This window comes from Candoia aspera, chromosome 2 (genome assembly GCF_035149785.1).
Source record: "Candoia aspera isolate rCanAsp1 chromosome 2, rCanAsp1.hap2, whole genome shotgun sequence".
NCBI lineage: Eukaryota > Metazoa > Chordata > Lepidosauria > Squamata > Boidae > Candoia > Candoia aspera.
In genome coordinates, this window is record NC_086154.1 from 134,847,605 (window position 1) to 134,859,668 (window position 12,064).

The 12,064-nt window shown below is 40.4% G+C and overlaps 1 protein-coding gene across 1 annotated transcript; it reads right to left on the reverse strand.

The window, feature by feature from the left end:
* Positions 1 to 103: 103 nt before the first annotated feature.
* ETAA1 (ETAA1 activator of ATR kinase) lies at positions 104 to 11,440 on the reverse strand. Its single transcript, XM_063293757.1, has 6 exons — positions 11,201 to 11,440; positions 9,638 to 9,775; positions 7,254 to 7,330; positions 4,888 to 5,006; positions 1,757 to 3,648; positions 104 to 879 (listed from the first exon to the last, which is right to left on the reverse strand). Exons 1-6 carry the CDS (start codon positions 11,346 to 11,348, stop codon positions 770 to 772), a joined length of 2,484 nt encoding a protein of 827 aa, XP_063149827.1. The 5' UTR covers positions 11,349 to 11,440; the 3' UTR covers positions 104 to 769.
* Positions 11,441 to 12,064: the final 624 nt, after the last annotated feature.

Consider the following 12,064-nt stretch of genomic DNA (forward strand, 5'->3'; position numbering starts at 1 on the left):
ATTGATGCATACTTCCAGCAGAGAGCAGATCCCTTTCACTTAAGTGAAGAGGTAAGAATCCTACTTTAGTTACGTTCTAATTACAGGTAAGAAAAGCGCATAATCAGAGAATGCTATCAGTTTAATCAGAATTTACAGCATGTACATAATTTACAATGATAAATAAATGATAGGAAACTTTCACATTTTTGCGACAGAATTGGTCCTTGTAAATCAAAATTAAAATGGGGCCAAGCTATGACTTACATTCAAGGCTCACAACTGAAGTTTTACATTCATTCTATAGGTACACACTTTAAAGCTTGAAATGTTATTCATGACCTTGGAATAAACAGTATGTTGCAAATTTTAAAGAATCATGTTATATAGGAAAATGGACTAAATGACGAATATAGCATTAAACTGAGATATCTGTCTTCTCAATAGTCCAAAGTAAGAATTGACACATCATTACGTTTCATGGGGAATAACAGATGCCAGTTGCATACTTTAATCAGAAAAGAATTGGTATCAGTAAAACAGCTGCTGATCTAATACCCCAAGACTAGGTAAGCAATTTATAAAAATTCACAGTTGTAATCAATAGTGTTTCCAAAAAAGGACAGAAGGAAGGAAACTCAAACAAAAGCAATTAATACTGGTATTCCGCAGAAAAATAAATAGAATATAGGTGAAGGAGTTGGCAGTACTGTACAATATAGATATATATTTTACAATGACAATGATTCCACTGCCCACCTATCAGTAATTTGTCTGTACTGAAATATACTCAAGTAGGTACAGCATTTTTGAACAATGCTTCTATTTTACACTTTCTTCGCTCAAGAGCTTCTTGCTTTTTCCTTGCAATTTCTTCTTGAGAACATCTACTTTTATGTTCTGCAAAGAGAAGACAAACAGTTTGACGTAGCCAGATTTATCTGGTACATTACATTCTACTGATCAGGAGAGGAACTTTAGTAATAATACGTTAGAGTAAGTCTTGCCATCTAATTCTTGCAAAAATGTCCACCAAGTAAAGGGGAGGGAGTCATTTTTATCAGGGGTGCTTTAAAATTTTGCCCTTTTCAAGAACCAACTTATAGAATCTAAGGAAGTGGAATAGGAAGAACAATTAGTTAAAACTACAACTATTAATTGTAAGTACAATTTGCATAGTCTCATTTCTAAACATGGATTTTGGCAGTCTTGTTAAATAACTGATACAATCCTGAGACTGATAAAAAAAGGCAAAATGAAACTATCTCTAGGCAGATCCAAAGATCAGAACAAGTGGCATTAATGTCAGGCAGAGAAATCACAAAAGAAAAATACACTATTAAGAAAGCAAACGGGCTATAGGGAGGTATTGGCCCACGCAGCACAAATAAATTTGACCCGGCATAGTTCTGCTCCAGAATTCCTATATTCTGTTGTCAAGGATTTTTTTTTAAAATGTAAAGCATAACAGATACCAAGCGCCCTTCCCTTGTAAAAAAATCACTGTATTCATGCCCCAGTGGTGGGTCCCCCAGGGAGTCTAACTGATCAGTATTAAGAATAGAAAGATGGATGAAAGGCATCCTTAATCTCATCTAACATACTATTTTGCCAGATGTAGTACCTTATCTGTGACAGAACAAACTTCCAGGCTTAACTAACACTGCAGTGCCAGAGTGCATTCTACTAAGATCCAGAGATTCCCAAAGAATGATTCCGTAGGTGAAGATGGCTTACTTATAAGAACCATATTATTTTGAGGAGGAGCAACACCTACCTTTTTCAGATGGTGCAAAATCAATGGAGAGGTGTCTCTTAAAAACTGGCTTGCCATTCATGACTTTCTGAAATGGAATATTTGGTGCATTCTTGCTTTCCCACAACCCGATGTTAGTTCCAGAAAGACTGCCTACATTTACATTTTTATCGTCCAAAGCAAGGGCTTGAGAACTATTGGTCTTCTTGAACATATACTTTGATTTTTCAGATAAGGATAACTGATTGCAGTTAGTTTGTATCTTGCCCACATCATGGCCATTCTGCCATTGCCTATTATTAATATTTTGCTGCACACTGGAGGCAGTAGCTGTGCCAGTTCCAGATGCAAAGCTGCCTTCACACACTGCAGCCATATTTTCAGAATTCTCATTCTTCCTTGTTGCAACAGGTGGATCCAATGAAAAAGTCTTCCTGCCTGCATGATTCTTCTTAGCCGGTGGGCAAATGGAAAACCCTTGATTGGGCCCTGGCTGACAAAGGCTCTGCTCCAAATTGGAAGTACTCCTCGCTGTTGATTTAGCTTTTCCAGTCTCTTTCATACCCATTTGGCTCAGTGTTTTTCTTTCTACATCATCACAAACTTGATAAAGCAAGTCATCATCATCACAGTTGGTGCCCCAAGATTCACAAAACAACTCTAGAACTTCATCTGAAAACTTGGGCTCGCTCCAATCATCAAATGAAAACGTGCCTTTCTTTGCCATGGATGTCTGTTTTGGAAAACCAGAGCTTCCTTGGCTATCTGCTGTCTTTAGATCATGAGGCTTTTTATTGGTAGACACAACTGATGCCTGATGGCTTGTGCCATGCACATGGCTTTTGAATTTCCCAGTAGGTAGTTTAGCTAGATCAGAATATAATGAAACAGAAGCAGTTCTTTTTTCGGGAGAACTAGTATTAGTTGCACTTTTAAGTTGGGTAAGGCCACATGGCATATTCTTATTTTCAGATTTCATTGCAATAAAATTATAGTCCAGAGTGTTGTTTTGCCTGTTTTTAGAAGACAAGTCCACCTTGCTGGTTTTTAACAAGCTATCTTCATAGGAATATGAAGGAATAACCTTGGCTTTTTCTGTCCAAACGTTTTGGTTTGGCACGGAAACACATGATACTGGTACAGTACTGGAAGAATTAAAAACTCCACCCTGGGCAACAGATGGCTTCTTGGAACTTACAGTTCTTTTTTTTGATTTTCCCTTTCCCTCAGAAATACAAGCATCTTCTGCACTCTTCATCAATTCAGGCTCCTGAGTAATTTGCATGAGAAGTGAATCATCAGGAAACAAATCAGCACCCCAATCATAGTTGTCATCACTGATAGCCTTGTCAGGATTATTATTAGAAAGCTCTACACCTGAAACTGTTTGTACAGAAGTTGTTTTAGCTTTTTCAGCTGGAAGGAGTTCTGAATGCTGTTTAAGAAGCATGGCACTTTGCCCCTGAGGTCCATCCCTAACCAAAGTCTGCCCTGCCTTCAGCAAAGTACCCTTATCCTGTACCACAGAAATCAAGGAACGGTTTAACAGATCTTGGCTCAGCTGACCACTACACTTTTGGGTAGAGCAATCAAAAAGGTCATTAAGTGCTCCTTCAGCATCTAGATCTATGGATTTCTGACTGCTGCTCTTAAGATTTTCAGCTGTCCTAGCATTCTCCTTAAACGTTCCAAGGGACAAAATAGTGCTAATTGTAGGATGTTCATTCAGCAATTGCCACTGATCTTCTGTCTGGACCTTGATATGATGGTCAGTTGACAGTTTTGCTGCCGATGAAACATGGACAGTATTTGGCTGCAGAATGTATCGTTCCTGAACTGCTTCAATCAGATTTTTATCAAATTGCTTTGCTAACTTCATAAGTTCCTCTTCTCCATGATTTAATTGATTATCTCTATATGGACAAGCAGCAGAAAAAAATATCACCAACATAAGGTATTTGGAAATGGCTTATACTTCTTGGAAGACAGATCAATCATTTCACAGTAAGATTCAACTCCAGCAAAAGTTTAACCTTTTAAAATAGTTCTTCACTTTTCTACAAAGAGCATGCAAAGCATTTTACATATAAATATCCGAATTATACGAAAAAATTTATGCTTAAATACAAAATATTTAAAATAAATCAAAGCATTTTTTTAAAAAATAAACAACCAAAGTTTAAATGCTAACAATATAACTTAAAGCCTACAACATATTCTAAAAAGCTGTCTGAAACAGAAAGATTTTAATGCTTTTCTAAATTATGACATTTAGCATTGCCCAGAATTAGGATCAGTCTGAGTCTTCAGATTCAGAAGCTGAAGAGCTTGACCAGCCTGCACCAAAGGAATTAGCAGAAGAGAGCACACCTGAGGAGACACAAGGCCAACTGACTCAGCTGATCCAGAGCCTAAACTTGGCAAAATCCCAAGCCCAGCAACATGTCACAAATTAAAAGAGCAATGGAAATCAGGCCATCTACTTAAGTGAGAAGTGAGACACAGCAAATTAGTCAAGCTGGTAACAAGGGCTGTACAAGGGAAATGGTGGCTTGAGTGGCTCTTTCTGGGAATCAGCGTTCCACTCACCACATCATCAACTGCTTTGGATTTTTGGGATTACCCAGTTAACTCTGGATCTGCAACCGGAGCACTCTTAAATCATGTCTGGTGTTTTGTCTCTCTGGACTATCTGAAAAGTAAGCTTTTCTATTTAACTTTTAAGCAGAAAGTTTGCAGTTTTCAATATGCTGCTGTTACTACAGTTCAGGATTTATGACTGCAGTAAACACTTTCGAGTTTGTATCAGGAAGCTGGTTGTGTGTATATAATTGATAGCACTGAACACAGAGGTTTTATTTTATTTGATTTTTATCCCACCTTTACTTTGGTCAACAAAAAGCAATGTACATACCTAAAGGTCCTGCCTCCTATTTTCCCCACAAAAACCACAGTTAGGTTGAGAGAGGGTGACTGGCCCAAGGTTACCCAGTTGACTTTCATGCCTAAAGGTGGACTAGAACTCAGCCTTCTGGTTTCTAGCTCAGCACCTTTGCCACTACACTAAACTGTTCTCTAGTTTTCCTACATAGAAAATAGTATCTAGAAGTTTCTGATGATTCTGAAAACCAAACAGAAGTTTCCCAACATACCTTGCAGTATTTATTTTTGTTCTAGATCGTACTTTTGTTATTCCAGGTGTACAAGGAATTGCATCCTCACCAATCCATACCCCAAGAAGAGATCCTTCGTAACAGGCAGGTTTTTCATCCTAAACAATAAGAATAAACATTATCAATTTCACAGAATTACAGAATCATAGAATTTGATTAAATGGACACACCTACCTAATTTACCTTAGTGTTATGAATTCTAAAACTACCTTTTAAATTTTCTAACGTGGTGAGAATGTCCTCAGAAGGGCAAATGACAAAATATGCATCATGACATTACCAAACAATTCTGGTTGGGGTACATAATCATGGCATTTATGCAGTGATATCTCTGCATGTGTGGTGTCATCGTGTTGTTTTGGATACTGCTGTTTTCAAACATTTATATTCCTGATTTTCTGTCAAACCTAATCTTGGAGTAGGCTGAGCAATTAGTGATATTATTATGCATTATTAGCTGTAATATTATTCAAATGCTACTATTTAGACAATGTGAAAAAAGATGAAGGACAGCCAAGTACAGAGGACAGAGCTTTTGTACAAAGGTTCAGCTACTTTCTTGGATGACTTTGTTCTGTGCATCTGGGATGGAAATACTTGCCACCAGGTCTGAAGCTTCTGGGAATACTTGGGCTATCCTGGTCCAACAATGAGGGACTGGCCCTGCACCTCCTTGGGGACAAAGGTCTTACAGATCTTCTTGGCTAGGAGAGGAATCATTTCAAAGGACCACTTCACAATCTTCCTCCTCCAATGGCTCTCCCTTCCACCAGTTTAAAGGTCTGGGGGAAAGAGAGCCGTGGGAAAAGCCAGTGACCAGGGAACCTGTGCCTCATGTCCAAGGAGATATCCCTCCCCATTGCAACTGACCATGCGTATTGAGCAATCCATTCTGGGAATAAGAATGAAAATCCAGAGGAGGAGTGCCAGCATTTTCACGGGAGGTGCTTCTGGAAGCCCCTCATATAGATGGAACATATTTTTATCTCTTGAAGCTCTCCATGATCGCAGCCAAAGTGTGCTTGACCATCTGGCCAGCTTTCCTGGGGCACAGAGTTACCTTTCAGGGCCCCAGGTGATTAAAGAAGCACTAGGATCTGAGGGGGAGAGCTTAGCAGGGGTGTTTGCCTTATCCACTGACAAAACACCACACGGAAAATGGCCCATGGGTCACTGGGAAAAAGGAAAACAAATCTTCCATCCTTCTGTTTCATCTTCTCCAAGCCAGTGGTCCTTGGTCCCAAAGGCACAGGGGATGACTTTTCTACCTCCGTGGAAGGGGCACAGTCAGTCTCTGTCCCCTGAGATCAGGGGGGAACAGAGCTCCCCAGTTGTACTTCCTGGGGAGGCCCATACTCAATGGGCAGAGGCCATAAAATGGCAGACACAGCCAGCCAAAAAGTCTCCTGATGTGTCCAGGGACAAAGAGCGACTTCTCACAATGAATGATGGTTGGGTAAAAGAAAGGAAAAGGAACAAATAAAGGCAGAGTTAGCTAGAAGTTCCTGTAGCGACCTGCTTACTGGAGAAGGCAGCATCAAACAACTGGGATGTTGGACTCTACTGTCTTTGGGGAACAGAGAAGAAAATGGTTCCACCAGCCACAGCTATCCAGTCCTATGGCAGAAACAATCCTCCAGCCACAGTATCAAAAAGCCCTCTTCTAGTTCCACATCCCATAATTCAGATGAAAAGGGCAACTGGTATTCCCTGTTGCTGAACACAGTGTGTCAAAACAGGCACAGCTGGGCCACTGCTAAGGTCCACAGCAGCATGGAAAGGTCCACTGCCATGCTGGAACAGCATTATCCAACGAGCACTCCATTTTTTAATGGTAGCACAGACTGGGAGAAGAGGAACATGGCAAGCACATTTGTACTACTATCCTGGATTGGTATGGCCTATTTTCTGTATTCATATAGTGGAAATTAAGTTCCAATGTGTTCAAGTGAAGCTTTTTCATCTTAGGGTAAAATCAAGTACCTCACATTCAGGACAATCAGGATGTTAATGTCATCTGATAATCTAAATCAGTAGTTTGGGCATATCCTTGGGTTAAGGAAGCAATTTCTAATTGTTTGAGTCAAGAATCCGGTTTGGGACTTCCGCTGCCGAGAAGCTTGTGTAAAACAACAGAGTCTGCTTGAATGACATTATTTGACTCTGTGAAAAGGGGTAATTGGGTCAAACAGTTTAAGAACCACTGATCAAGATAAACAGCCTATTTTGAGGAAGTACTTATTTATTTATTTATTACTGGAATTATAAGCAATCATAAACAACCTTCTGTTAAAGAAAGTACAAAATGCCAAACTTATACTGTTGCATCTTAGGAAGATCATTACCTGAGGAGCAATTCGATTAACAATTTCTGAGATCTCAACTGTATGTCCACCAACTGTCAGTTTCTTTTGACTGTTGCCTAAAAAGAAGAAGAAAATGCTGAATTGGAATAAGAATGAGGGCTTCTCAACTTTAAAAGCAGGCCAAGATTGGCAAATGTGCAAGCATAGTGTTTCCCAATGTAGGAGTGCATTAACATCATCATCATAAGCCCTAATTCTGGCTTATCAGTGAATAGACTTGCTGACTTTTCCTCCCCAAAACCTGGATATTTTTAGCTTGCTAATTGTCTCAGAGTATTTTCAGGACTACCGTAAACAATCCACAAGTAACAAATGAAACACTCTTTCAGTTGTGCCTAAAACTACTCTGCAGATGATACAGTAAGCTTAAAACAAACTCCAGACAGCTGTGCATTCTAATCATCTTGTTCAGGGACTGGAAACAGTGGTTATAAGTAAACAGGTATACCATATAAACTGACTGAAAACTGAAATATCTACTACAGAACGGATACATTAAAAATAAATTACTAAAAACATTTCTATCCCATCTTTTTAAGTGACATATTTTCCTGTTCCAGGGGAAGAGAGATTAGAAATTTGATTCCCATCTTTACTTCCAATCCCACAATTGTTACTCAGCAACCAGGTAACCAGATTACTGGGCACTCTGGGCTTGGGGTGATGCTACTGAATCCAGGTCTGCTGCCAGCCTTTCACAGACTTGGCACATATTATTGGGGCTTGGCTGAGACTTGGATGAAGGGGGGGGTGCCCCCTCGTGGATATCTGTGCAGCTGGGTTTCATATCTTGTAGGGTAGGGTAGGTGGTGTGGCAATTGTACCCACAGCTGCTACAAGAATTTCTGTTATGCAGATGGCCAGATGTGAGGCCTTGCTTGTGATGCAGTATCAAAAAAGCAAACTTAGGATGCTGCTACTACAAAGTAGCATCTTTCACCAAGCTGCTCAATTTCACTGCAGGGGTAGTTGTGGTTAGAATGCTAGTACTGGGTGATTTCAACCTCCCAATATGGGATCAAAGATGGTTCAGGAGTTCATGGCCACTCTGCCAACCACAGGCTTGTCCTAGATCATCACTGGCTCAATTTGTGTGGCTAGCCACTCTTTAGATTTGGTATTCACCTTGGAGCAGATGTGCTGTGATCTGGTTCTATCAGTCCATTATCATGGACAGGTCATTTCTTTGTGACAATAGGATTAACTCAAACCACCAATCTGCAGAGAAGAGGAACCTCTTAATATGGTCCGCCCCAAATATCTGATAGATCCAGCAGATTTCCTGATGGTGCTTGGGGATTTCCCAGGAATTTTACGGGTGTTTCTATTGGGCCAGTACTCTAATAACTGAAAATGCAGAGGATCTGCAAGGTTTAGTAATAAAAGTCAAGGAGTATAGTAAAAAAATAAATATAAGCACAACCAAACTGATGACAACAGGTACAACAACCAGTCTTAGAACTGATAATGAGGACATCAAAGTAGCAGATACCTTCTACCTTTTAGGATCAACCATCAACAGTAAAGGAACAAGCAGTCAAGAAATATGCTGCAGACTAGCACAAGGTAGAGTAGCCATGAAGGCCTTGGAAAAGATATCCAGAAGCCATGATATGTCTATGCCTACAAAGATCAGAATAGTGCAAGCCATGGTATTCCCTGTGAAACTCTATGGAAGCGAAAATTGGAAAGCGAAAGAAGGAGCAGGACAGGAAGAGTATTGATGTCTTTGAACTTTGATGTTGAAGAACTCCTGAGAATATCATGGACAGCCAAGAAAACAAACTGATCAAACAAATCAACCCAGAGTTTTTTTGGTTTTTGTTATTTTAATTGTGTGTGCCACTCAGAGTCACAAATATGAGATGGGCAGCTATATAAATTAAACCAATAAAAAATCAATACAACACAGAAATCTCACCTACCATTACAAACCTATTAGACAAAGGAGAAAAACAAAACAGCACAAAGACAGCAAACATCCAAAAGGAAAGAGAGGTTTGTTTCTATCTGGCAAACTTAACAAGCTAAGTTCCTGGCAGGACAAGCTGGAGAGATTGCTCTGTAATTAGATTCCTCCACAGAGTTGACTCACTTCACCCTGGAAGGTGGGAGCTCAAGAGTAAAGCAGTAAAGTCTTTAAAAGACTACACAAGCATATTTAGTTGCACAGTTTTTTGGACAGCCTGCTCCTAGTATTCATAAATAAATAACTACCTCCTGAGCAGCTATTTTTAATGGATACTGGGTGCTATAGTTCAGCAACATGCATAGAGTCAGGATGTTCTAGGGCTTGTTAACACACATTTTGAAAGATAAGTTACTGCTTAGAAAACATTTTAAATATGAGTAACAATAGTTACCTAGTTTATATGTTGTAGGTGATTGAGGATCCCAAAAGATCTCTTGCTGCATGTCAATTTCATTTGCAGGAGAACTGAAGGTAGGCAACCGAGATCTGCTCACCTGAGTTCTCTTTGGTGTCTTATACAAAGACCTTTCTATAGAAGCAGATAAAAAAACCAAGATCATATTATCAAAAAAGCAGAAGTCCTACCCAAAATGGACATTTATACCGACTTGATGAGCTTTGGTAAAATGAAACTGTTAAGAGGAAACTGAGGCATTATCTAGGCAACTGATGATCAAAACTGCTCACACCTGTTTGGAGTTGGATGCCAGCTGGGCAAGTTCCAATGAGAAAGGCTTGCCTGGTTACCTAGGATGAGTTGAAGTAGATAGGTTCTCTGTAACATCAGCTCCCCCACCTGCAGTCTGGATCCCTACCCTTCCTGGTTGGTGAAAGGCCCTCCTCTTTTATCCCCACAACAGTCCAGTTATGTAAATTACACTGAGGACCAGTAAGGAGTTCAAGATAACAACAACAACAACAAAAAGAGTGGGGGATCATTTGCTGGCACACCTCAGGAAGCAAAATGTCTTGGTTCAGCCCTAAACATGTAGAAGTCTTTGTTGTTTCTGAGGCAATATATTGTCAATTTTCCCTTCATTTGTGTTTGTTCAAGAACTCCTATGTATATTTCTTTCATAAACTCTGTAAAAAATAAAGTGGTAGATGAGAAGTTCAGTTTATATTTTAATTTTCTCTTAGTCTGCCTTCTAAGATTTCACTGGAAATGGTTCTCATAATAAAAACAAATTGGTTAAAACTGTTTTGTATCAGTATCATTCATAAAATATGTAACAGTTAACTAGGTTTATCTTCATCTCAACCTGGATCTGATTCAGAGAGACATCTGCAGGATTACAAGATAGCTTTGGGATAACTGCAAAGTATGACCTAAAAAATTCGTTTGAATTATGAGTATTCTGAAATGCTTGTATGTTAGGGATGGGAGCTTTTTTTTTTTTTTTTTTGAGAAGAAAAAAACCTTCAGCTTTTAGTTCATACAAAGATATAATATTCTTGGAGATCCTTACAGACCCACAGGATAAGAAGTTTATTTTATCAGAAGCTATAATAAATTCATCAGTGTTTAAGTGCAATGCATTTACTTATCTGGAATTCACTAAAAATTCACTAGGAAAACGTAGCAAGATCCTAGAAAACACCTAATGGGAAACAAGCATTATAAATTAGGGAAAGGATCTTCTAACGTGTATTACCAAGAGGTGGGGCGGGAAGTCTGAATTTTAATAATATGGTACCCGACCCGCCAACCCTTCGGTTAGATCCAGATGCTTCTGACTACAGTTCCCATCAGTCCCAGCCGGCATAGGATGGTGGGAGCTGTATTCCAAGCTCGCTATCATTCCTTGGGAATAAACCTCAGGGAATCCAGGACAAATTATTTTTGCACCGGATGAAGCTAAAGTGATGCGCAGGGAGGCGAGCCACACTGCCCAAGGCTGGGCAGAAAGAGGCAAATACCAAGGAGAAACAGGGAGCTCCGCAGGCTGCTCACCCTCCGCTCTGTTTTCGCTGCAGGGACTCTCGCCATGTTGGCCACCCTCAACAGCAGCTCTTCGTCTATTGCCCCGCCTCGCCGGGCTCGTTAGGAGCAGCTTTTTAGCTCTCGTTCCCGACGCGGCTTGCCGCTGTTTGCTCGCCATGGCGGGGTCCAGCCGCAGCGTCCATCACCCTCTAACCCACTCGCAAGGTCGCCATCTTTCTCAGAACGAAGAAACGGTCTCTGATTGGCCGAATCTGGTCCTGAGGTAGCGGTGATTGGCCGCGCTCACTTTAAGAGGAAGAAAAAAGAAAGGGGGCGTGGCCTTATAAACGCACGGTTCGGTTTTAACTAAAGTTCCGGCTCTGGTTTTCCACGTTGGTGGAGGAGATGATGCTCCCTTAGAGAATTCTGTGAGAGTAATTCGGGGCTTTAACAGAAACTTGGTCAAATCAACTGCAGATGGAACTGCTTGTCAGCCGCGAAAACTTCGCGTTTAAGCCTTTGGGACTTGCATGGTTAGAATATCTTGTTACGTGAGAAAAGTAACAGGAAGGCAACATCCTTCATGCTCAGACTGAGCGTGTGCTGCTGTAAAGCCCCAGCCATAGTTTGAAAACTGGTTGCTGGACTAGAAGGATGCACCACGGATGAACTTTTGTAAGCACCATCCAACCATTGTTATGGTGACATATCTTTAATTAACAGGATTTATATTACCGTAGTTCCAGTTTTTTTGTTGTTTATTTGTTTAGTCACTTCCGACTCTTCGTGACTTCATGGACCAGCCCACGCCAGAGCTTCCTGTCGGTCGTCAACACCCCCAGCTCCCCCAGGGACGAGTCCGTCACCTCTAGAATATCATCCATCCACCTTGCC

Bases quoted from the DNA above. Each gene is read 5' to 3' on its own strand.
- ETAA1 (XM_063293757.1), bottom strand. From the start codon at position 11,348: ATGGCGAGCAAACAGCGGCAAGCCGCGTCGGGAACGAGAGCTAAAAAG. The intron at 7,331-9,637 runs GTAACTATTGTT...TCTTCTTTTTAG, and splicing joins ACCTACAACATATAAACTAG to GCAACAGTCAAAAGAAACTG. The intron at 3,649-4,887 runs GTATGTTGGGAA...TTGTCCATATAG, and splicing joins ACAAAAATAAATACTGCAAG to AGATAATCAATTAAATCATG.